The following is a 25,596-nucleotide window of genomic DNA, read 5'->3' on the forward strand; positions in this document are numbered from 1 at the left end:
CCATTATCCTGACACCTAATATCAAAGGTTGGTTTTCAAAGGCTGTTTTGCCTGGTTTTGAACATTATGTGCACGGACTCGTGCAATATATACTCTTCTGCCTCTGGCCTCATTTGCTCAACACTGTATTTGTGAGATTCAGCTATGGTTTGCTTGCAGAATTGTCAGTCCATTTTCATTGCTGCATGGTATTTCACTGTATCAGCACACCGTGATTTACTTACCCAGTCAACTGTTAGTGGACATTTGAGTTGCTGCCAGTTTGGGACTATTATGAATGGCACTGCCATGAACATTCTTACAGAAACATTTATGTTAATATGTTTTCATGAAATGGGTCTTTCCTGCCTCCCATCTCACTTTAGTGTCGTCCTTTGCAAAACGTTTTCTGTTTGAGATGATTAAGCTGTGATATTAGAAGGCTTCTGAAGTCCTGTTAGAGACAGGAAATGGTTCTGTTAAAGTCAAGCCTGGTTCCTCCATCTGTCATCCCAGCCCATGGAATGCTTAAGAGCTTCCTTTTGGAATCACACAGACTCAAGGTCAGATCTTGGTCCTGTCCTTTGGCAGCTGGGTAACCTTGGGCAGCAGTGACAGTGTTATTGTTACTAATTTATTCTCATTGGTTGCCAATGACAGTGCTAATAGCAGATGACATGTGTTGAAGGCTTACTGTATCGCAGGCACTGCGTCTGGTGCGTTTCTTATTTACTCTTCATAGCAGCCCTGTGAGACCTGCCACTCCTGTTTTATTGCTGTGGTTGTTGAACTGGTGAGGGCTCTTACCCAAGATCATACTTAGAATAAGTGAAGAAGCTGGAACGCAGATGCAGGCAGCCCCAACCCAAACCTATGCTCTTGAAGCTGTCAGCCTCATTCGGAGACTGGGAAGTCATGACCCCTACCTTATGGGCCGTGTGAGGACCAAATGACGGGGGAAGCTTACATGTATCACCCAGGTCACATGTACACCAACTCCAAGATGGATGCCTTTTGCCGCATCTCTCTGAATGGCCAGATGCTTTTGGGGTGTGCTTTGACCACAGTGCAGGAGGGCAGGGCGGGCATGGATGCTCTGCTCTGGCTGTCCTAAGGAAGGCGGACCTGCCATTCCAGACCCCTCATTAGTTGAGGAGCCGTCGCCACCTACTGGTCACTCCCCCCTCACTTGGGCCAGCTTCTGGTTGATCTTGGCAGATGTCCTGTCAGTCAGCTGTTTCTTCCCCTCCTTAGTACTCACTCCCTCCTCCTCTGCCATTTTCTAAATATAAAATATGTGCCTGATTTGTAGAAATACATTTTTGGTGGATGAAAAAACTGATGAGAAAATAAATTTGATACTTTCCCAAGAGCATCACTGTTGGGCATTTGTCCAACAGCATATTGGCAGCAAAGTTCTTTAGTTCGTTCTTGTTTTAAATGACGGTCCTGGGAAGCCACAGGGGACTGTCCTACAGCCATAGTGGAGCTTGGCAGAGTATGAAACAGTAACATTTCTGCACTTACGTAGATGACTGTGGTGGGATGTTGTTTTTAAGCGTTGGTGTGCACCAGATTGGTAGCCACAGAAGTCCTCTGGGCACTTGTCTGTTACCTTGGAGTACTTTGATACCACTGTCTCCTCGTCTAAGGTGGAATTTTTAGGTTTGCCTTAGTGCCAGGCAAGTCAGGAGTTTGTCAGATGAAACCAACTGCCCTTTGGAAAAAATTCTTACTGGAGCTCAGGCTCCTGCCTGTCTGGGAACTATGGGTGCTGAGAGAGATGCTTTGGATCCAAGAGGCATCTTTCCCTTTTCAAGCTGACCCAGCCCGGAGTCTGCCGCCTCCACCTTATGTAACATGGGTTTCTCAGGGAATTGACAGTGGGTTGCCAGAATCTTAGAGACAGCTTAGGAAACAGATTCTTCAAACATATCTTGGAATTACTTTTAACTTTCTGGAAGTTGTGGCAGTTTAAAAGTTTGTTTCACTTTGGTTGGTGGTAGCACACCTGTAAACTGTACATGTCGTCATGTGCCAAGAGATTGTTTTAAAAAGGATTCAAGTATTAGTGCTTCTAGATAGAATTAGGTCTTAAATATTTAGGTAAACATGAAAATTAGCATAATCTCTAAATTCTGACATTGAAATCTTGTAGGATTAGGTTTTGGATTTATTTTATCTGTTTGGTGTAGAACTGCACAGGTATAGAGCCCAAGCAGTCTGCTGGGGCAAGCCAGCTGCGGTCTGTGTTCGTTTTATCAGCCCAGTGGTGAAAGTTTTCCGAGCGAATGGTAATTCACCTCTGGAAAGCAGTCAGCAGAAGTACCTGGGATGGCCAGAGAGCTGGGCCCAGAGTGAAATTTGGAAAGGGAAAAACATGAAAAGCAAAGACTCGAAATCAATCAATAAGGAGGGGACTTCCTTACCCTCTGGGGTAGTACAGTTGAATAATGACTTCCATGTGTTGCTTAGTGGAAATAAAGGTAGAATTCTCATCAGACAGCGTTTTTCAGTGCATGGTGTGTCTGTCTAAAACCCAATTCTCTGTTATTATTCAATAGCTTAAAAATCTCCCTCCGTTCAGAACAGTATGAGAGGCCCTTGTCATCAGGCCTGCCTGTTTCTTGCCCTACTCTGAATGACTGGAGCCATTCAGAACTTCATGTAGCACCTTGGCAGGGTGATGGACAGAGCTTTTTATACTTTCCAGGAGCTTCTTATGGTAGTTGCATGAATGGGTCCAAGAACCATTGAATGTTATCAGTGAGAAAATCTGTGGGTCACTCAACTGAACTGACATTTTTGAATAAATCAAAGCCTAGAGAAGCAGAGCTTCCTATACAGAGTTCCCAAGACTCGTAAACGAAATATGTAATGTTGTTGGTCACATAGTTGGGCTTCAGATAGCTTCGTTTTACTGAGTTCTCATGTTTGTGCCAGGGATTTTAGAGAGCCCTTGCATACACATTTTATTCAATTCTTACAACATTTATTTTGCACATAGGAGAACTAGGGGTCAGGGAAGTTAAGCTTTGTCCAGGATCTCAAACCAGTTTTATTTCTCCTTCACTGAGCTGGTCCTGGTTTTCCTTAATTGACTTGCTATGTTTAAAGTAAATTACTTTGAATTAAGTTACTTGACCAGTGAGGTGACTGCGACAAGGTTATCATTGTGTTTATTTCTAGAAACCTTGTCTCATGTCAATGGTAACATTTGCTTGCACAGTGCTTGCACCTCCAGATATTTCCACCGCGTCTTTACTCTCAGGCTCCTGGGTTCCTTGATGTTCAGTGTGGAAATCTACCTGGCCACTCAACCCCGCTTTCTGCGCTATGCCTGTGGCTGTGGAATCCAGATGGCTCAGGGGCACCCTCTGTCGTTAACCCATGCCTTTGCTACTTCATTTAAGTCATACTTACTGAACAAGTCCAGAGGGTCAAAGGAATAGGAACATAAACCAGACATGCTCTTTGCAGTGAAGACAGGGTAAGATTTATATCTACATGGCTGTAATACAAGGTGACAATCGACGAATACTTAGGAAAAGAGAACAAAGAACATTCCATAGAATATGGGAAGGCATCAGGCAAATGTGGCATTTACTTGGATCTGCAGGATGTGTGAGTTTGGCTTCGTGGAGATCTAGGGCCGTGGCGGGAAAAGGCTCAGCATGCCTTCTGAGGGAGCCCTGCTGCTGTAAGATGCGGGGGAGGAAGGCGGGGTGTGAGGGTGTGGGGAGCAAGAGTGTTTGTTTCAGTTTGATTTGAAGATAGGATTCGGGAGATGCAAGCGTTCCCTTATACCAGAGTTGTATTTTCCAGCGTTGGTAGCAGTGAGCTAGATGGCTGGCAGAGGGAAGAGAGTTGTGGAAAAAGTCACCGTGATGGTTATTGTGTGCTCATCACAGCTGCAGGGTAGGGTATCGCTGAGAAGCAGCTGGAACCCAGATCCCACATGGTTCTCCACCACCACTGCCTGCAGTACAGAGACTCAAGGATGGGGTTGCTCCAGGCCCGCTCACCCCCTTGTTACTAAATGACATTTCCCAGCCCCCAGTGCGGCCTGTGCATGAGGAGCTGCAAGAACCCTGCCGCCTGTTCCGAGGCCAGGTTTAGGTCTCCATGCTTAACTCAGACCGAGGGGCTTCTGTGCCCCCTTTCCCAGCTCCAGCTGTGAAGAAGGACAAACCAGTGAAAAAGAAGGAAGAAGTTTGGCCGTGTTGACAGCATATACATATACTTCAACATGCTGTCCCACGGAAAAACGTGCTGCTCCTGGGCTGAAATGCTAGATGCCTTACACACACCTCTGTGCAGGGCACCTGTGTGGTTGAAAAGTCCACCACAGCGCTCCCCTTCTATACCTGCTCCCAGTGCCTGTGTCTCTCTAATAGGAGACAGGCTCGACCGCCCCTCACCCCACTGGTCCTATGGGAGAAGAAATACTTCCAAGCAACTAAATCTAAAGGGAAGTCAGAAAAAAGTCCCAAGAGAGGGCCTGTTTCCTGGACTCAGACCTAGAGCCGTTCTGTGCTGCATGCTGGAAGCCCAACCTCCCTCCTGGCAGCAAGGCCCACGGCATGTTTGTATACCAACCCTGACTTTTAGGAAAGGCTGGGAATGGGCATCTTATGCTGTCTCTAGTTGTGGGAGTAGTGGGAGTGGAGGGACAGAGGAAGAGGGGATGGAAAGAGGAGGGCGGGCAAAGCCTGACCATGGGGGCCAGTCAGTCGGGTAAAGGAGAGCGAGTCACCTGGGCTTGAGCGCTGACTGCTCCTACCTTGCTGTCACCACTTCCATGTCAATCACGCATCTCAGACTCAACATGACCCAGATGGACTTGTTCTTTCAGCCGCCCATCATGGCAACTCGAGCCTTCTGGCTGCTCAGGCCAGAAACCTCGGAGTCATGCTTGATGCCTCTGTGCTTTTCACGCCTCGTGTCCAGTCCTTCAGGAAGTCCCAGAGACTTCACCTTTAAAATACATCTTGAATCAGGCTCCCCGCCCACCTGTGCTATGGTTGTGCAGGTCTAAAGCTTCTCTCACCTGGATGACCCTTGTAGCTACCGCCCTGACTCCCTGCCTGCCTGCCTTCAGCCCATTCTGAACCTAGGAGCTGGAGTAATCTTTGAACCTATGAGTCAGATCTTGTCATTTCTCTGCTCAAAACCTGGAAATGGCTTCCCATGGCCCTCAGGGTGACGACCAGAGTGCTGGCACTGCTGGCACTGGCCCTCAAGTACCCACACTCTCTGTCCTCAGCATCCCTCCCTCCCCTGCAACCACCTAGGCTGCTTTGCCATTCCTCATCCCCACAAGTCACCCTCCTGCCCCGTGGCCTTTGTACTCCCTCTTCCCGCGCTGCTGATCACCAGCCTGCTCTTCTGTCACATTGCCTCCAGCTCCTCCCCGACTATAATAGTTAGGTCAAGGTCAGAGGCATTTGTCTGTTTGGGCGTGACATCTTGGAGATTATCCATGGCGTAGGGCAGAGATACAGAGCCTTTTATGGAAATGTGCAGCCGTCTTGTCTATAATTAACTAGAATGAAACTGTGGTTGGTTTTTCAGACTCCTGTGGCTGCATAGAGGTGTGTGTAGTGTGCATTTAGGATTTCAGCCTAGGAGCACGTTTTTCCATGGGACAGTGCGTTGAAGTCAGGCTGGCTGTGATGGGTTCCCTGAATCATCCTCTGCGAGGTTTGTAATTGTCAATTACGTTCAGGTTTTGGGCATTCTTGTGAAGATCAATTCAGATAGAGTTTGAGGAGCGTTTGGTGTAATTTATTATCTATGCCTTAGTGTTTGATAATTTTGAGCCTTAATCATGCAGTGATACTTAAGATATTTAAACAAATGTTGCAGCTACATTATTTTTTAGTTGACTTAGTCTTTGGATTCTCATTCTCTATATTTTCACATTAACTTTCTAAAGATGTTGCTGTAGTTTGGTGGACAGAAGGTAACACCAGGAAGTGCTGGGGGCAGGGTCGTACTTTTCGGCAGGGCAGCGAGCAGGGCAGGCCTCTCTGAGAAGGTCAAGCTTGGGGAAAGACCTGGAAGGAAAATAGCAGGTTGAAACCCACACAGTGCCTAAGGAAGGAGACAGCAGTGTCACAGGCCAGCGAACACCGTGCCGGGCACGAGAAACCTCTGCCATTGGTGCAGGGTCAGCATTGATATATTTGTAGTACAGGTTGATTTGCTGAGGCTGAAGGAAGCGATAACGACCTGGGTCTGGTGCCTGTTGGCCGACAGGTGAAACAACAAGCACTAAAACTTAGAGAAATCACAGACTGATTCTGAGGCAGCTTTGAGGCCTTACTTAAGCCTGGGAGTACAGACTCGGTGTGGACTGAGTGTGTCTCAAAGTCAGTTATGGGAGGCACGATGGATATACATTTCCTTTCCTTTTCTGTTTTGTTTTGCTTGAGACAGAGTCTCGGTCTGCTGCCCAGGCTGCAGTGCAGTGGTGCAATCTTAGCTCACTGCAACCTCTGCCTCCAGGTTCAAGCAGTTCTCCTGCCTCAGCCTCCCAAGTAGCTAGAATTATAGGCATGCACCACCACATCTGGCTAATTTTTGTATTTTTAATAGAGACAGGGTTTCACCATATTGGCCAGGGTGGTCTTGAACTCTTGGCCTCAAGTGAACTGCCCGCGTCAGCCTCCCAAAGTGCTGGGGTTACAGACATGAGCCACTGTGCCCAACCTCTTCATTAAAAAAAAAAAAATCTTTTAGAGATACGAGGTCTTGCTCTTGCTGTGTCACCCAGGCTGGAGTGCAGTGGCGCAGTCATAGCCCTCTGCAGCCTCCAACTGCTGGGCTCAGGATCATCCCACCTCAGCCTCCTGAGTAGCTGAGACTACAGGCATACACCAGAATGCCCAGGAAATTTAAAACTTTTTTTTTTTTTTTTTTAATATGGGGCCTTGCCATGTTGCCCAGGCTGGTCTTGAGCTCCTGGCCTTAGCAATCCTCCCACATCAGCCTCCCAAAGTGCTGGGATTACAGGCATGAGCCACTGCGCCTGGCCTCGTATTTTCTATTAGGAATACATGTGACACAGAGGTGGGAGAAGCGCAGTGAAGCAGCAGTTTAGGTCCTGTGATTGTGATTGGCGCTCAGCGATGCTATGCATAAGGTAAGGGAAATACGCAGCTGAGTGGGTAGGAGAAAGGTTAGGCCTCTTAGGGTCTGGTGGAGGGTGATGGATTCCATCTTGTCTTTGCTCTGTATCTGTTAAATAGGTTTATAACCAATGACTGTCAGTGAAATATTTAACAAACTCCAGTTAGACAGGCAAGAGGTTGGCTTTAGTTTATAGGCCTGGCTTTCCTGACGCATGTGTCTGACTGCAGCCATTGTGGGCTAGTGTTAGAATTTTCATTTGAACTTTGTTTGTATTTTTTGGGTGGTGGGTGGCGGAGTCTCGATCTGTCACCAGGTTGGAGTGCAGTGGCACAATGTTGGCTCACTGCAACCTCCGCCTCCCGGTTCCTGCCTCCGCCTCCTGAGTAGCTGGGACTACAGGCGCATGCCACCACGCCCGGCTGATTTTTGTATTTATAGTAGAGATGGGGTTTCACCATGTTGGCCAGGATGCTCTCGATGTGTTAATCTTGTGATGCGTCCTCCTCAGCCTCTCAAAGTGCTGGGATTACAGGTGTGAGCCACCGCACCTGGCTGAACTTTCTTTTTTTCTGACGTACTCAAGTGCTTGTTCTGAAGTGATATGGAGACAGGGTGGCAGGAAGCACCCTGTGTGACTGGAACTCAAGATGTTTCAGTGGCAGTGATAGAAGTCAGGCCACAGGGCTCCTTGGCCTTAGTCATGGGCAAGATGAGACCATGCCACCACTCTCTTCCCTGTCCCCTCCAGTTACATTCCAAGTGCTTTAGAAGATGTATCAGTGATGCCCCAGAGCGGACCCAGCAGGGTGGCATGTGTTCGATGGTGAGCACAGATCTGCGGAGCTCTGAATGTGAGGGAGAAACCCTAGCAGAAAAGACCGCATATGAGTATTTCTCATCTTTCTCTTGCAGACGGCCCACCTGAGAATTCAGACCCTAAGGACTCCTATCTCATTCCAAGAAACATCATGGCCGAGCCAGACTACATCGAAGATGACAATCCCGAACTCATTAGGCCTCAGAAACTGATCAATCCTGTCAAAACCTCCCGGAACCATCAAGATCTTCACAGAGAACTTCTTATGAATCAAAAAAGGTAAAATAGTTTCTTGAGCATAGTGTTTTTTTAGGGGACTTTTAAGATAATGATATTTAATTTTAGTTGTATTTACAGAGACTTCAAAGAGTGTTTGATTTCTTGCCTTTTGTTAAAGCTTCCTTATTCCTTCTCACATCCTTGTGCCAGGTTATCCCTCCCTGAGGCAGAGCCCCTGCAGGCGACAGCTGTCACTGCAGTGGCGGGCAGTGCTTCCAGACTCCTGCAGTCCTTCCAAAGTGGTTGCGTATTGCAAAATCCAGATCGAAGAGGCTGGATTAAGGATAGAAGAGAATGTCCCAAGTAGAAGGGAAACACATTCTTAAATTTACAATCTCTGAATTTTCTCCTTCCATTGGGGGAAGTGTAGGAATCACGTAACTATTGCCTGATCAAGCATTTGTCAATGATGGGAGAAGTCTCTAGAACCATATTAGACTTAATAGATAGGACACCACTCATGTTTTTGTTTTTGAGTAGCATTTTAAATGGTTATTATCACAGTTTTTATTATTAACTGTTTTGGAGGACAGGATAACATTTACCTTCTGTCTACTTTGTAGACTCCATCTGTGCCATAAATAATTTTGGATGTGGGGCTGATGTGCTCTGCTTTTTAAGTAATTTGGGCGGGACAGGAGACTAGGAGAAATGAGGATGTGCAGCTACTTTTCAATTTAAGAACCAGGAAGCTTCATTTAGGATTATTTTCAGATCTTGTAATGGATGGCTAATTTTCCCACTCTGCGGAGCCCTGGTGAAAGGTCTACCGTTGAACTGAAAGATATGCAGATCAAGTTCAGCAATAGGGTCATTTTGGAGGGAGGCCTGGTTAAACTTAAACAATGTTTGAAAGAGGATCCAGGGGGCATTTTTATGGCAATTCTCTCTCCTGAAGATACACTCCAGCTAGAGCTAATGACTCGTATCCCAGGAATTCTTTGTAAATACATTTCTCCCTCTAGAGTGTGGGAATGTGGCTTGCTCCTGTTTTATCCCCAGCATATACTGGGAAGCTGTTGGATTAATGTTTATTAAACTGAATGCAAATGTGATCATTTTAAATAAGTGATCATTTTTAATAAGCTTCCATCTCTCTTTGTCACACAATAGAAGAAAGAATACATGAATTTGGTATTATTATGCCCAAAGCAAAATAAGACTATCAAGTTCCTAAAATAGACCACAGAATTTGAAAGCCATCCTATCCTGTCTGGGAAGTCATGTCTCCATTTTGGTGGAAAGGTCGTCAGTTTAGTAGACTTCAAAACAGAGTAGCAGTTCTCACTCACAGATTTTTAGATTACCTTCACCTCTTTGGTCTCCGGTTCCTTACCTATAAAGCGTAAGGTAGGGGACTTAGCTGCTCTGTGAGAAACATTTTAGCTCAAACTTTTTCTTCTAGGAAGCCTATGACAGGGCTCCAAGTCAGAATAGAGGTCAGAGTAAAACCAACATTTGCAGAATAAGTGTCCTCTAAATTATAGGCTATAAATTATTCTGCAAAAATGTGTTTAGTAGTTTGCGTCATGTTGATGTAAAACCTACAGATTTGTGCAGTTGAGTCTGTTTCCACATTTTTTAGAGAAAGCACTTCCGTTCTGTCTTTGTCTGGCCCTCTCTCTCTTCTCCTTGTTTGCCCAGCTCAACTAACCTGAGAGAATGCCACGTTTCCCCAAAGTACTATGATGTAGAGAGGACGTGGGCTTTGACGTTGGAGAGAAATGGCAGGAGTAATCTTAGGGTAACTGGTTAAGGAATCATCTCAAGATCACATAACAGTTTTTGAAATAGTGTTTAGAAATAAAAACAAGTTTACATGGAGGCTTGTACCTTTGCTATGCATAGCTACGAATTTAGCTCAAAGCTCGGTAGCAGTTCAGACAGTTTTTCCAGTTATGTTTTAGAGATTATATGTTAAAGGCCAAGTCTCTGCTTAAGAGAACAAGCACCCACAAGTCTTCTAAGTGTGAAACCTGTGCTCTTTCTAGCATATAATCCTCCTCCTCTGTTTACCATCTTTGGGGCCAGGCTTAGTTTCAGGTTAAAAGTCTTGAAGCCACTAGGTCTGACTGTTAAAACCCTGTGTCAGGGTCTCAGTTTCTATAGGTGTTCTTCATGGTATAAAAAGGCAGGCTTCAAAAGACATTTTGTTGTTGTTAAAAATTATTATTGGAGGGATCTTTAAACAAAATTAAGAATATTTCTTTTTTTTTTTTTTTTTTGTTTTTTTTTTTATATCAGAATATTTCTGATATAATTTGGAGAGATTCTGTATTCTACAAAGAGTACTTTTTGGAATAAATAGGTCACTTAAAAATATCCCTAAAGTTGGTTCTTTGACTTGTATATTTCCAAGCCAGTGGCTTATAGTTCCTTGTTTTTAGCTGACATTCTTTTGGCATGCTTTGCTAGACGGATAGTTCCTCAATAAATACTTGCAGCTGTACAACATAGGAAAAGATGGGGGCAATTCTAGAGATAAGGATACAAGTTTTGTATTTGAATCCATGCAGGTAAAACTGACTAACTCAGAAATGTAAATGACACAGGCCAAACCAGAAGATTGCAAGAGTAAAGAACAAGGGCTGAAATTCAAATGCAACTTTTCCCTTTACCCCAAGAAAAAGAATTAGGCCAGGAGATGTTGGGCTAGGTGGGCAGGCATGTTCTGTGATGGGCAGAGCCCCAAACCTTTCCTCTGGTTGAGTACTCTCCCAGCTGAGAAAGTGACTTCATTTATGAATACATAGGTACACAGAGTTCAGGTAGATGTGGAATGGAGGTGGACTTTCCCCGTCTGCCCTTGAATATATTTAGTGGTTTATGTGAAATGTACCTTTCAAAGTTGTCCATATGTTTCATACTCTGGTGGTGGGAATATAAATCATTCCAGCCTTTTCATAGGGCGCTTTGGCAGTACTCATCAAAATATGCAATGTGCAGATGCTTAGCCAGCCATTCCACATGTATAACTCTAGCCAGCAGAAATACTTGTAGAAGAGTGCAGCTATAAACGTCCACAGAGGCTCAGTGCCTCGTTGTTTTTAATAGTGAACAATTGGAAACCAACTAGATGTTTGTCAATAGGGGTGTCGCAGAATTGTGGCACTCCTGTGCTGTGATGTGTTGTGCAGATGTTAAGACGTTCACATAGGTATAGAAAGTGTGGAGGAACATAGACCGAACTGTCGGTAATGCTTATCTCTGGATGTAGGAACAGGTAGTGGCTGATGGGTACAGGGCCTCTACTTTGCCTAATTTTGGGGCCACTGTTCAAATAGGACTTTTGCAGTAGAGATGGTGCTCCTCTGATTTGTTTAATGGAGCTTTTGCTTTTTATTTAACATATGGATATATTACCTTTCTTTTTCAGCAAAGAATACTTATTAATTTTATAATTTTTAAAATTGGCTTTGCCCACTTTAGTAGTCACAGGTAGTTCTGAGCAAGAAGCTGATTTGGAAATTACTATTGCTCTTGGGTGTCATAAAGGGGTTGAAAGTGCTTGTTAGCTGTGTATGTCAGAATTGATTAAAGAGAACCAACTATTCTCATGCAAGGGATGGTATCATGGTTAATTACAGAATTTAGAGAAGCTCATCTCTGTCTGTCGACACTATCTCTGCTCCATTTAGGCTTAGGGAATTATATGGGCAATGCCTGACTTTTTCCATTCAGCACAGAAAGTTAAGTAATCCACTGTGATAAAATATTAACCAAACTTCTATGACTTCTTGACTGCTATAAGTAGAGAATATGTATCATATAAGCACCATTTTCCTAAATTTTTTGTTGCTACATATTTTATCTTACTGTCACTATTGTATAAGATCTTTGATAGGGAAATGAATACTGTATAACACTGAAACCCATTCACAGGTTGCAATACAGTGTCAGCCAAATGTGCCATACATCAAATGTTCAGCAGCTTTTGCATAATCCAGAAGAATTTAGTAATGGTTGAAGTTAATTTTGCCAGTGAAATGTAAGGAAAGAAAAATGTTTGAAATTTAAATTATTCAGATAGCTGAATTCTTAATCCTAAAATTTAAATCCCTTAATTCTGTCTGTAGTGTTATATCAAGTTTCCTTTTTTTTGAGACCGAGTCTTGCTCTGTCACCCAGGCTAGAGTGCAGTAGCATGATATTGGCTCACCACAACTTCCACCTCCCGGGTTGAAGCAATACTCCTGCCTCAGCCTCCGAAGTAGCTGGGGTTATGGGCACCTGCCACCATGCCTGGCTGATTTTTGCATTTTTAGTAGAGATAGGGTTTCATCAATTTGGCCAGGTTGGTTTTGAACTCCTGACCTCGTGATCTACCTGCCTTGGCATCCCAAAGTGCTGGGATTACAGGTGTGAACCACCTTGCCTGTCAGTATATCAGGATTTCTTAATAGTCATGAAACTGAGTATTTATTCAGATTACTTGAAAACACCTTTTCCTGTGGTTAATAACACCTTTATTTTGAACAGAGCAACTTACACGGTGCTGATTAAAGATTTAATCTCTTCATATTTTTGACCCTCTTGTTTGGTCTTGATAACTATGAAACAAACCATAATTAAATCACAAAAGCTACCTGCTTCTTTTGTTTCACCGGAAATTTGGCCAATTTTTTTTTTTTCCAATAGAAAGTTCTGATAATGAAAATTGGGAAATTGAAGACATATGTTAATCTGACTGTGTGTCCTCTGTCATTAAAGATGGAATACACTAGCTGGCTGTGGTCTCTCATGCCTGTAATCCCACCACTTCGGTAGGCCAAGGCGGGTGGATGGCTTGAGCTCAGGAGTTTGAGACCCAGCCATCGCAACCCGGCAAAACCCTGTCTACTAAAAATATAAAAAATGAGCTGGGCGTGGTGGCATCTGCCTGTGGTCTCACCTACTCAGGAGGCTGAGGTAGGAGGATCGCTGGAGCCCAGGAGGCAGAGGTTGCAGTGAGCTGAGATCATGCCTCTGCATTCCAGCCCAGGCAACAGAGAGCCCTGTCTCAAAAAAAACAAAAAGATGGAATATACTGATTTTTACTCTAACAGTTAAACAGACAGAGATCACACTGGAGAAAATGCTAAGACACGTTTTTTCCCTTGACTCTTCAATTATTTCATATGGAGGGTGGCTAGTTCACTAGATACCTGAAAGGGTTTCAGTGGAGGAGCACTGGACTGGGAGTTAGGGGATCAAGGCTCTGGATGGCCATATCCTTCAGTAACAATATAACCTTGGATGTGCCTTTAAATGTACAAGAACCCTCTTTCAGATCTGAAAAGTGAAGGGTGGGAATGTTTCCAGGGCCATTTTACTGTCTAAATTTCTGTGCTAGCTGGTCTTGAGGCTGCCTTTAGTGCCTAAGATCAGGGGCTAGAGGCCAGGCACGGTGGCTCACACCTGTAATCCAGCACTTTGGGAGGCCAAGGTGAGCGGATCATGAGGTCAGGAGTTTGAGACCAGCCTGGCCCACATGGTGAAACCCCATCTTTACTAAAAATAACAAAAATTAGCTGAATGTGGTAGCACATGCGTGCAATCCCAGCTACTTGGGAGGCTGAAGCAGGAGAACTGCTTGAACCTGGGAGGTGGAGTTTGCATTGAGCCGGGATCGTGCTACTGTACTCCAGCCTGGGCAACAGAGTGAGACTCTGTCTCAAAAAAAAAAAAAATCAGGGGCTAGATTTTGGGAAGCCTCCCCTCCATGCAGACCCCCCCCCCTCATTTCCTGAGCTGCCCCGCCTCCGTCTCTGTCTCTGTCGTGAGCACCCGTCAGCGTCATCAGACGAGCACCCCCACCCTCACCGCCCTCCTTCATACAGCAGGTGGCCAATACATTTCTCTTGAATGAATGGATTTTATGTTCTCCTTGGAGATCTCCTCTTGCCTTTCTTTCACCCTGGTGAATTTCTGAGATCACCATGTTGCCTACTGTAGCCTAGTAGGTATCACACTAATTCTGTAGACCTCTTTTCTGTGGTTAATATAGTAGGTTAAAGAGTAAAAAAAACAAAAGAACTGAAAAAAAAAGTAGAAAAAAAAATTGTAGGTTAAATTTCTGTTCATAAAAAATGTAGCCATTAGCTTAATGTTTTTTTTTTTTTTTTAAATTTTTGTTAATGCTTTTTTGCAGGGGTCTTGCTCCTCAGAACAAACCAGAATTGCAAAAAGTGATGGAAAAAAGAAAACGAGACCAAGTAATAAAGCAGAAGGAAGAAGAAGCACAGAAGAAGAAATCAGACTTGGAAATAGAGCTATTAAAACGGCAGCAGAAGTTGGAGCAGGTAAGGGGGATTGGCTGGAAGCTGTCTTTTTTTTTTTTGGTCCTGACGAATGTTGGAGTGTCGGAGCAGGCAGGATTTACCAGACATGTTCGTGTATACATTTATACCGTGAAAGAAACATTGGAGACCAATGCCAGCAAATGGGGTCAAATACATTCAAGGCAGTGACAAGAATCCTACTGAGGACCTGAAAGAGATCCCAGAGGCAAAAGCAAAACAGGGCCATGGCACTGAATTCACACAGTGTGCTGGAGTAATTTATCAAAGTTCATCTTTACAAAGACTCCAGAGCAGCTGTGTGTTGACCTGAGGATTTGTTTCCTTAGCTCTGTCTTTTCAGTTCTTGTCACCTCGTGGCCCTATTTGCAATGGCAACCAAGTGGCTTCTGTTTCTGTGCAGAATTACCCAGACTCTATCCATCCATTTGTCTTTAAAAGTCGGGGATCAGGAGAGAATTTCTTCCACGGGGCAGTAAAAAGTGGTCAGGGACTTTGAAAAGAGAGAAGAGTATTTTGAAAAGCTGCTTGGTTTGTCAATAATTTTTCCTTTCCTGAATTTCATTTAGCTTGAACTTGAGAAGCAGAAACTGCAAGAAGAGCAAGAAAATGCCCCCGAGTTTGTGAAGGTGAAAGGCAATCTCAGGAGAACAGGCCAAGAAGTCGCCCAAGCCCAGGAGTCCTAGGCCGAGGCTGCACTAAGACCCCGCATGTCCCTGCTTGTCACCCCACGGAGCTGTCTGTGGGTGCCTCCTCAATCTCAGGGCAAAAGCCCCTGGAGAACATTCCAGCCAGCAGAGAATCTTGACTTTCAGAAGGATGTGGTTTGATTTTCCCACTCTCTGGGTGGTTGCCTTGCTGTGACAGTTGCCGTTCCTATTCGCCAAATGAAGGGCAGTGCCCCGCACATAAGTTGGAATGATGGAGCTGTGTTCAGAGACATACCAGAACCAACAAACCAAACAAGTGAGAGGAAGCGGACACTGGAATCAGTTCTTGAGAGTTGCACTACTTGGTTTTTCTTCTAGTCCAAGTTCAGTGGGACCCAGAGCCTTTTTTCTTTTAAAAGCTAAAAAAAAGTGTTTAATTCCTCTTTTTGTTATCTCTTAGGTAATTTAGATCACCTAGAAATGCATTTAATCTGTGCACCCACTGTTTGTAATTTTATTTTGAGCATCTAGAATCTTCTTGTTTAATTTATACTTTCACCCATGCTACAGTTAACACCAGAGCAGGATTGTTAATGTTGAGCACAGCCACTACCCTTGTTGGCACTAAATTTAGAAACAGGGTGAGAAGGTTTAAAAGCCTGTAAACACCCATCTTGATTTTACTTTGATTCTTTTTGGTTCTCTGTGTGATAACAGTAGGCTACATAGTGACATTCCAGTTCCCAGAAGGTACATCCTGTCCGTTCATTTATTGCTTTGATTACTAGGAGGGTCTTTGTTCAGTTTTGTTTTGAAATCTCTTGCTAAGCTAGTTCTTTTAGATGGAATAATCTTCCAGTCCTTTAGAGAGTGGAACTAGTCCCTATAACCCAGCTTCAGCATCAAAAGTAGAAGGCCCCACGTCTTTTCACTCTTCCCAGAGGAGTGTGGGGAAAGTTCCCATGACCAGCTGGGCAGTGAGGATTTCTCTAGGTATTTGAATGTGAAATAAGTGTAGATTGGTCTCAAGGAGGCTTCATCAGAAGATTTATAGCATTTGGATGTCTAATGATAATATCATTAGAATCCAAGCTTTGAAAGTGTCTGACTAATGCTCATTATTTCTTTGTTTTTTTTTCTTGTGAAGAAAGACTGTTTTGCCACTGTCTCAGCGATGGTGCTGTTGACAGATGATGTCCATGACTACTGTATTGCATCTCTCAGGAACAGCCGACAGGAAGGGAGGGGCTGCTGAGTTCCCTCGTCCTAGCTAGCAGCCCACTCCTCACAGAGGGGCCGAGTTACAGACAGCAGCAGCATTCTCATGCAAAATTAGTTTTAAACTGCCAGTGTGGGCACCGGTACCTTCTGCCTGATGATACGGAAGAATTTTGAGGGATTTCGTATTCTCTCCGTAGAGACAATTCAGCCAGTCATTTCTGCATGGGAGACTCTTCTCATACTTCTTTTGAAAACTCACAGAAAGCTGGATCCAGAGCTTTGGAATCCTTCTTTAGTGTAGTAGAAATTAGCCTTCTATGGCAATGCTTTAATGTTAGCAGTTGACAATTAGGCCCATATTCAACCTGAATGGGAACAAAAGTAAACGCAATGATAATATACTGCTAGTTAGGGAAACATGTCAGTTGATTACACCTGAAACGGATTATTTATCTCATCAGCAAGTATTATTTGAATAAAATAAGAGATGCTTAAGAAAAATGGTTGCTCTGTAGTAACTTGGTTTCGAAGAATGGAATGATAACTATTTTTTTCTATCGTTCTTCCTTTTGAGAGAAGAAAGGGATGACGGATGGTGTTGAGAAGTCCACTTCTGATTGCACGTTGACTAGAGTTCTTCCTCTGGACTAGTGACGCTGTTTGTAAAATGCAGATTCGGGACTGGCTCATATCTTTTTATCTAACTAGATGTCAGATCTTGAGGTCTGTATTCTTGAAGCAATTCTGCCACGTGATCAAATTCACAAGGGCCCTGACGGGCTCCTTTAGAAGGACCAATTCTGTTCCTAGAGCTTAACTAGAATTCATTCTTCACTGAAAAAAAAAAAAAAAAGTAAATAAAAAAACCTTTTTTTTTTTTTCTCTAATATCACTCAAATCTGCAGGATTATTTGTAATTCATAATATAAAATCTGGCCAAAAGGAGACTTGTAAATAGCGTAAAGTGGTGTCTTATGCTGAATGGTGGAATGTATAGGCAGGGAAGCTCTTTGAAGTTGTCAGATCAGCTGGGCTCACAAGCCTGATTGACACAGGCCGTCAGCCTCCTCTCACCCCTTAATACTCTGCAGCGCAAACCCCTAGGACTCTTGAACATCCGAGCTTTGTGCTTTGAGCCACTTTTTGACAAAAATGGCTCCATATTCCCACATTGTGGTTTTCTTAAAATAGTTCAGTGTTTTATAGTCTCATAGTCGTAGTGTTGCTTTCTAAGCTATAACAGTCGACTTTATTCTTCTACTCTGAAAAATCTTGACTTGTTTGAGTGTATATAATATATATAAAGGGAGCCTTAATGGATTGCTTTTCATAATTTAATATTTTTTGTATTTGCTCTTGTATAATTGTTTTTAACGGAAAGTATTAAAGAATTGAGGGTGGAATTCTTAGAACCAAAGTTATTCTTAATAAAAATCACCACATGCTTGGACCATGCAACTATGTTTGTCTGATCTGTTGAAGGTGGACATCTGGAACAGAACGGGGCAGGGTTCAGTTCAAAGGTGAGAGGTGGGTCCAGAGTCTCCCTTTTGATGACTGTCCTAATTGACAACCTTGCCCCTAAATCGCTTATGTCCAATGCCTTGTGGGAGTCAAGCTGATAGTTCATCATATCAAAGAGCCATCCTCGGGTATTTATGGCACTGTCAATTACACTTTGCAATAGACCATATGGCCCGTTAGCAGCAGCCGTCAGTTCTTAGCTCAAAGTATTGTGAATTTTAGGTAGTTTGGTAGGACAGTGGGGGACATGGTTTGGGAAGGGCCTTCGTTGAGTGCGTTTGACCCCAGTACGTATGGCCTGTCTGAAGTGTGATAATGAGGTTTTTTTGCTTATTCAACTAAATTAATGTTATTCCTCAAAGAAGAGACTTTAAAATGCTTTGGAGGTTCAAGTCTTTTTATAATTATGCCTTTATTTTTCAACTACAAATTATTACTCAGCTTGATCACCCAACTTCTTGTGTCTTTGGACTCTTTTAAAGCATTATATCTACTGAGGAGAGTAAATATTTACTACCTTTAAGGTTACACCATGAACTCTAAAGCCAGTGCAGAAGATAGATTACAAAAATGATTTGAGCAGTAGCTGCATCCTAATAGCTAGGCAGTTTGCCCATGTGACTGTGTTGAGGCTGTCAATCCATTTAATTGGACCATTACCTGTGTGTGTGTGTGTGTGTGTGTGTGTGTGTGTGTGTGTGTGTGTGTGTTTTACAGTATTGGTAATAGATTTGAAAGAAGACAGGGCAATTAAAGTGTTTAGTAAGATTTAAAATACTAGAAGTATTAATACTACCTGGCATATATTTTCTAGCATAAGAAATGAAGTATTTTACCTCCAGGGTCTTCGGATAAATAAAATCTTTACGAGCTAGCCTAACAATCACGGTTTCTACTTTTGTTTTGTCTCATGAGAAAACGTAGTCTCATTGTCAATTGGGGATCCTTTGAATATCTTCCCAGTTGCTCCTAGATTTTCTAGCATGATAATTACCACTCACCGTGGTACCAAGAACACTCACTTATTTATTGAAAGTGTGTTCATTTCTATTGCAGGGCTGCCACTCCTGGACCCCCTCAATCTGTATCCGTGCGTGTCTAAGTGTAAATACGGATGCACACATTTGCATTGATGTTTATTTTTACATCTATATTTATAGAACACCATGAGGTCACATTGATCCCTCCAATCCCATCCTGGTGGTATGTTATTTTCCCCCTTGCCGAAATGGTCACTCCCACCTCCGGCAGGGACAACCCTGGCTTCCACGGTCTGCCATTCATTTATTTATTTTCTCAATCCCCTGGCCTTCCTCAGCCACCTTCACCACCCAGTCACTGCCTAGTGGCTTTTTGACTGAATTAGGAAAGAAGGAAGAAAGAAACAACAATTTTTCTTGAGCATTTAAACATGTATTGTGAATTAATTAAATCCCTTCAAACAGCCTAAAGTGCAACTATAGATTGAGAATATCTGATTGTTTGAAACCTTATAAACTCCTTAAACAATATATTGACTATACTTGAACACAATGGTTAGCACATTTTGAAAATAACTTACATACACCCATTTTTAAAAGCAAGCTTTGTGTCCATTATTGTTTTTGAGATAGAGTCTCTCTGTTACCCAGGCTGGAGTGCAATGGTGTGATCATAGCTCACTGCAGCCTTGACTGCCTGGGTCAACCTGTCCTCTCGCCTCAGCCTCCCAAGCAGCTGGAACTACAGGTGCACGCCACCATGCCTGCTAATTATTTTTTTTGTAGAGAAGATCACACTATGTTGCCCAGACTGGTCTGGAACTCCTGGCCTCAAGTGATCCTCCTACCTTGGCCTCCCAACGTGCTGGGATTACAAGCATAAGCCACCATGCCTGGCCATTTGTCCATTAGTTTTATACTTTTAAAAACACTTTCCTACCACTACGGCCGTATTTATTTTCATATTCTCCTAGGTATTCACTTACACTCTTATTTCCTAGGCTTGCAGTAATTTTACCAGGACTAAAAGGAAAGAAATGCCCACTTAGGCTCACTTAGGAGCAAGATATGGGTTGTTGACCGATTCTTAAAACAGAGGGCCTGGCAGCGCACTTTTAGCTGCTGCAATCATGGGCCATGGACTCTGGATAAAGTCCTGTGTTACAATTAATTCTTCCTTGCTTTGTCATGGATTTTTTAATATCTTGCCATTTCTTCTTTCATTTTGGAAACTTGGTGTCCCTCCCAGAAATGGTTCATGCTTTCATTTTGCATGGTCAGCCTGACCTACTCATTGTCTTGCCTTTATGATCTATTGATCTTGTCCATTAGTGTTATTGAAAACTTAGATATGCCTTCTGAATATCTCATATAACTAGGATCATTTGGAGATTTTTGTATAGTAAGAATCATCAAGTCTGTGTGGTGAACTCTTGTTTCTGGGATATTTGGCTATTTATTATCTTTGGTCATAACTGCTGGATTCTCCTTAATCTGTGATCATATATGATCAAGTGGACTCCTTTGTGTTTATTATATGTGACCGCTGATGATGATTTTGTTTTATGTTTTTTTGAGACAGTCTCAGGATTCTGTCACCCAGGCTAGAGTGCAGTGGCGCCATCTTGGCTCACTGCAGCCTTGACCTCCTAGGCTCAAGCGATCCCTCCATCTCAGCCTCCCAGATAGCTGAGACTACAGGCATGCATCACCATGCCTGTGTAATTTTTTAAAAGTTTTCTGAAGAGACAGGGTCTCATTATGTTACAGCCCAGGCTGGTCTTGAACTCCTGGCCTCAAGTGATCCTCCTTCCTCAGCCTCCTGACAGGTGTGTGCCATTGCATTTGGCTTCTTTTGTCTTTTTCTACTATGTTTTTCCAGTTTATCTTATGATTTTGTTTGTTTCTTCTTTCCTGTGAGCATCACTAGAAACAAACACATACCTATGGTTTACGAACATGTGTATTCTTCATACAAAAAACAAAACGTTCATACATATGTGAATAGTCCCTTAGCTGTACCCTATAATCATCTTAATTTTATATTAGAGCTCCTTTTTCTTTTGGAGTCTCTATGAATGTGTGGCCCTTTAGAAACTCAAATTATGTTTTCATCTCCTTTTTCAGACACTCAGAATATTGCAGCTTGGCTGGAAGCCCTTCAAGCTTATTCTTTTGTTTTTGACACTTATGACAGCATTCTTACTTTGTTACAACAGTAGGGTGTTGGGGGCCATCCTATTTTTTTTTATTCTGACAAGATATAGGACTGTGTGCCTTTCAAGGAGGCCTTATTTTTTTTATTTTTATTTTTTTTGGATGAAGCATAGAAACACATGATCTGGCTCTAGAGGTAGACAAGAAAGTTGCCCGTGGACAAACGTGTCCTTGCGCTTGTAGTAATGTCAGAGCTAAAAAATGTAAATCATCATTGTTTTTCCATTTTAACCCTTCATGTGGTTCTACCTTATTTTTCTTATAGTATGAAGTCTTGTTAAACCAGAAATATTTTCATTACACTTATAAAGATTAGTTGAGATATTTTCTTTACAGATAAGAGTTATGAAAGGGAATTTACCAGACCAGATACCAACACACACCTTCAAGCAAGAGCGATTGGACGGGACCAATGTTGGCTCAGAGAAGACAAACTGATCAATGGAGTGACATACAAAGTCCAGAAAAAGACTGATTTGCATGTTGAAATTTACAGTGATTGAGGCAGAATTTTATTTCAGATCAGTTAGGAAAGGATAACCAGTGAAAAGTTTGGGGTGGCCGGGCGTAGTGGCTCATGCCTGTACTACAAGCACTTTGGAGGCCAAGGCGGGTGGATCACCTGAGGTCCGGAGTTCAAGACCAGCCTGACCAACATGGTGAAACCCTGTCTTTATTAAAAAAATAATAATAATAAAAATAAAAGTTTGGGGGCAATTGGAATGAAACAAATATACATTCCTCTGTGTAAGAATAATTTCCAGGTTTAGTAGTGTTCAGCATAAAAGCAAAACTGTAGAATTATTAGGAGAAAATATAAGGAAATATTTCTATAATCCTAGGGTTGAAGGAAGCTTTCCTAAGCATAACATTTAGCCCAAAATCCATAATGAAGAAAACTGACAGATTTAACTAGTGCAAATTAAATGCTTTTTTACAAAATATAAGAAAAGTTAAATGTCACAGACTAAGGCATATTACATATACAGCAATATCTGGATTACATATCGAATGTCTGTAAATGTCAATCTAGTTAAAAAAAAAGTATGTGAACAGGCAATTCACAGAAAATGAAATTAAAATGGTCTGTCAACATATGAAGTGATGTTCACTCACTACTATCAGGAAAATGCAAACTAAAACGACAATGAGGTAACTTTACACAAATATTCACAAGGCAACAATTTAAAAGACTGATAATAGCTATGGTTGGTGAGGATGCAGAGAAGCAGGTATTATATATACAACATCAGGGGAAGTGCAGATTAGTAAAGCCAATTTAAAAACACATTTTCACACCCTCTAGAATGGATATAACAAAGAAAGATAGACAATAACAAATGTTGACCAGGATGTGGAGAAATTAAATGCTTTGTTTCATTGCTGGTGAAATGTAAAACGGCATAGGTGCTTTGAAAATGTTTGATAGTTTCTTAAGGAGTTAAACATGGATATAGCATATGACCCAGCAATTCTGCTCCTAAGTATTTACCCAAGAGAAAGGGAAATATGTACCCACACACAGAGTCTTGCACACAAATGTTTACAGCAAGATTATTTATAATAAAAGTGTGGAAGAAACCCAAACATCCACGAATTGATAAATGGACATGCACATGTGTTATGGCCACACAGTAGAATATTATTCAGCCATAAAAAGAAATAAAGCACCGATAAATGCTACCACATGGATAAACCTCTGAAACAATACAATTTTTAAAAACGCACATATCGTTGGACACACCAATTGCATTTCTAGGAATGTGACCTTCAGAAATATCTACGCGCATAGAGATCGTCCTTCAGAGACGTCGGCGGCCAGGCGTGGTGGGTGCCTGTCGTCACAGCTACTCTGAAGGCCAGGACGGGAGGACTGCTTGAGCCCAGGAGTTCCAGACCAGCCTGGGCAGCACAGAGCAAACATTTTTTTGGGCAAACATTTTTGTCTCTAAAAAAGAAAAAAAGAAGTATTTACAGCATTTATCATAATTTTTCTTGTAAACAACCGGCTTATCTAGTAGTAGTTTGATAGATTAAGTCTAGTACATTCACATTCTCTTTATGGACTACAATGCAGCTTTTAAAATAATATTATACATATGTATAAATAAGGCTTTGAAGCTATATCCCATGAATATGTACAACTATCCTGTATCCAAAATAATTAAAAAATTATAAACTAAAATTCCTGAAAATAAGTATTGACCCAAATAGCCTATAAACTGCTAGTAAGAAAGTAATATTTCTCTTATAATACAGTTTCATTTTTCTCCCTGCAGAAACCTGAAAACAGTTATGGATTGACCTTGCTTTTCTGTTTGGATTGACCTGAAATAAAATTTTTATTGTTATCAACAACAAAAGAAGCAATCTGCGGAACGACAGATGTATAATCTCATTTATATGAAAACATTTTTAAGTATTTCATATCCATACATCTATACAAATGCTTGCAAATAGGACTGGAAGTTTACCTAACCTATTGACAGTGGCAACTTGTAGGGAAGGGAAGGAATTTAAGGCCAGAAATAGAGGGGCTTCTGTATGTAATCTGCGTATTTGTGAGGTTTTTTTTCCCCCAAGACAGTGTCTCACTGTCACTCAGGCAGTGGGGTGATCATGGCTCACTGCAGCCTCCACCTCCCAGGCTCAGGTGATCCTCCTACCTCAGCCTCCCGAGTAGCTAGGACTACAGGCACTCACCACCAAATCTGGCTAATTTTTGTTTTTTTATTTTTATTTTTATTTTTGATTTTTGTGGAGACAGGCTCTTCCTATCTTGCCCAGGCTGGTCTCAAACTCCTAACCTCGTGATCCGCCCGCCTCGGCCTCCCAAAATGCTGGGATTACAGGCCTGAGCCACCACACCTGGCCAATATTAGCATGTATTTAAAATTGCTTACAATCAACATGAGTCCTTGAATCACCGGTGTTCAGAAGGGCATAAAAGAAAAGCAAAGCTTGGAAAATAAATGTGCTTAATACAAAACTATCCCTTAAAATCTAAACACGGTTAATGTCATCATTATTGGTGTGTGCAGTGAATGCACTGTGAGAGTATACAAGAGTGGTTTCAACGTTCCCCAAATATGCAGACCTGTAGTTGAAATCATCTGGGAGTGGTGGCGCACGCCTGTGATCCCAGCACTTTGGGAGGCCGAGGCGGGCGGATCACGAGGTTAGGAGTTTGAGACCAGTCTGGCCAACATAGTGAAACCCCGTCTCCGCTACAAATACAAAAAGCCGGGCACGGTGGTGAGCGCCAGTAATCCCAGCTACTCAGGGGGCGGAGGCAGGAGAATCACTCGAACCCGCGAGGCGCAGGTTGCAGTGAGCCGAGATCTCCCGCCTGGGTGACAGTGCGACACTCTGTCTCAAAAATAAACAAATAAATAAAATACGGTTGGAATCGTCGAAGGAAAAAAAAAAGGCCTAGCAAAAAATAGAGAGAAGCTTTGACTCCAGAGGGGCAGTGAGAAATGTTTCCCTGTTTTGCTAACCCGGAAGGGCGGAACAGAGACCTGAGCTGGGGCTCCGCGTAGGAGACCAGAGGGGCGTCAGCGTTGCCATGAAAACGGCATTGCCCTTCGGCGTTTTCCGCCGCTCCCGGGAACTCAGCGACTGAGGTTACTTAAAAGACCTCAGGCTTTCCTTCTATTGTTGTCATTGGCCGGGGTCAAAGTGACTTGGAAGTGAGGAATCAGCGGCTCAGCAATAAAATACCGCTCCTGGGCGTGCGCAGGGCCTTGGAGGAGCCCCAGCTTGGCCGGTCTTCCTGGCAGATGATCTCTCTTGGATGATTGCGGAATTCTGTTTCCCTTCTCCCTTGATTCCAGGTGGGGCCTTCATCGTATTACTAAGAGCCGATTTATTACTCTTTCCTCTCCTGGTTGAATACTTGAGATAGAAGCTTAGAAAAGGAGCTAGCCAAGCTTTGGAGAAATGCTGACTCTTTGGATTTAATTTATGAGGCTGAATAGAAGCCGTCACAGAGGCTGGCTAAGGGTATTTAGCAGCAGAGTGGCAGCTGCAGCCGCCCCTGTTGTGACTTCACGATTGAAGCTCGAAGTGCCATCTCATGGGGACCTCCTTGGTTGGTTTTCCGTGGTTATTTACTCATTTAAGAGGGTCCAGGAAATAATGGCACCTGTGTTAGTCAGGTGCCAACAAAGCGTGAAAGCAGCATGGTTGAAAACATCTACTGCTTTGGGCGGGCGCAGCACTTTGGGAGGCTGAGGCGGGTGGATCACTTGAGGTTGGCAGTTCGAGACCAGCCTGGCCAACATGGTGAAACCCACCCCCCCACCAGCTCTACTGAAAATACAGAAATTAGCAGGGTGTGGTGGTGCATGCCTGTAAGCCCTGCTACTCCGGAGGCTGAGGTAGGAGAATTGCTTGAACCCGGGAGGGGGAGGTTGCAGTGAGATGAGATTGCGCTACTGCACTTCAGCCTGGGCGACAGAGCAGGATTCCGTCTCAAAAAAATCTATCACCCAGGAGGGAAGTACCTTACA

General features: G+C 43.0%; 1 protein-coding gene across 8 annotated transcripts in view; it reads left to right on the forward strand.

Annotated features, from left to right (window-relative positions):
* FAM107B (family with sequence similarity 107 member B) overlaps positions 1 to 17,819 on the forward strand; it is a 245,333-nt gene extending 227,514 nt beyond the window's left edge. For 7 of the 8 annotated variants that reach the window (XM_037739016.1, XM_017529819.2, XM_037739018.1 and 4 more), the window contains 3 exons: positions 8,029 to 8,212; positions 14,343 to 14,493; positions 15,060 to 17,819. In XM_037739016.1, coding sequence (XP_037594944.1) covers positions 8,029 to 8,212; positions 14,343 to 14,493; positions 15,060 to 15,176 — 452 coding nt within the window. In that variant the 3' untranslated portion in view covers positions 15,177 to 17,819. Of the gene's footprint in view, positions 1 to 5,556; positions 5,683 to 8,028; positions 8,213 to 14,342; positions 14,494 to 15,059 lie in introns of those variants that run through there. The other variant, XM_017529818.2, reaches the window with a different exon arrangement.
* Positions 17,820 to 25,596: the final 7,777 nt, after the last annotated feature.

Source organism: Cebus imitator, unplaced genomic scaffold (assembly GCF_001604975.1).
Source record: "Cebus imitator isolate Cc_AM_T3 unplaced genomic scaffold, Cebus_imitator-1.0 Scaffold61, whole genome shotgun sequence".
NCBI lineage: Eukaryota > Metazoa > Chordata > Mammalia > Primates > Cebidae > Cebus > Cebus imitator.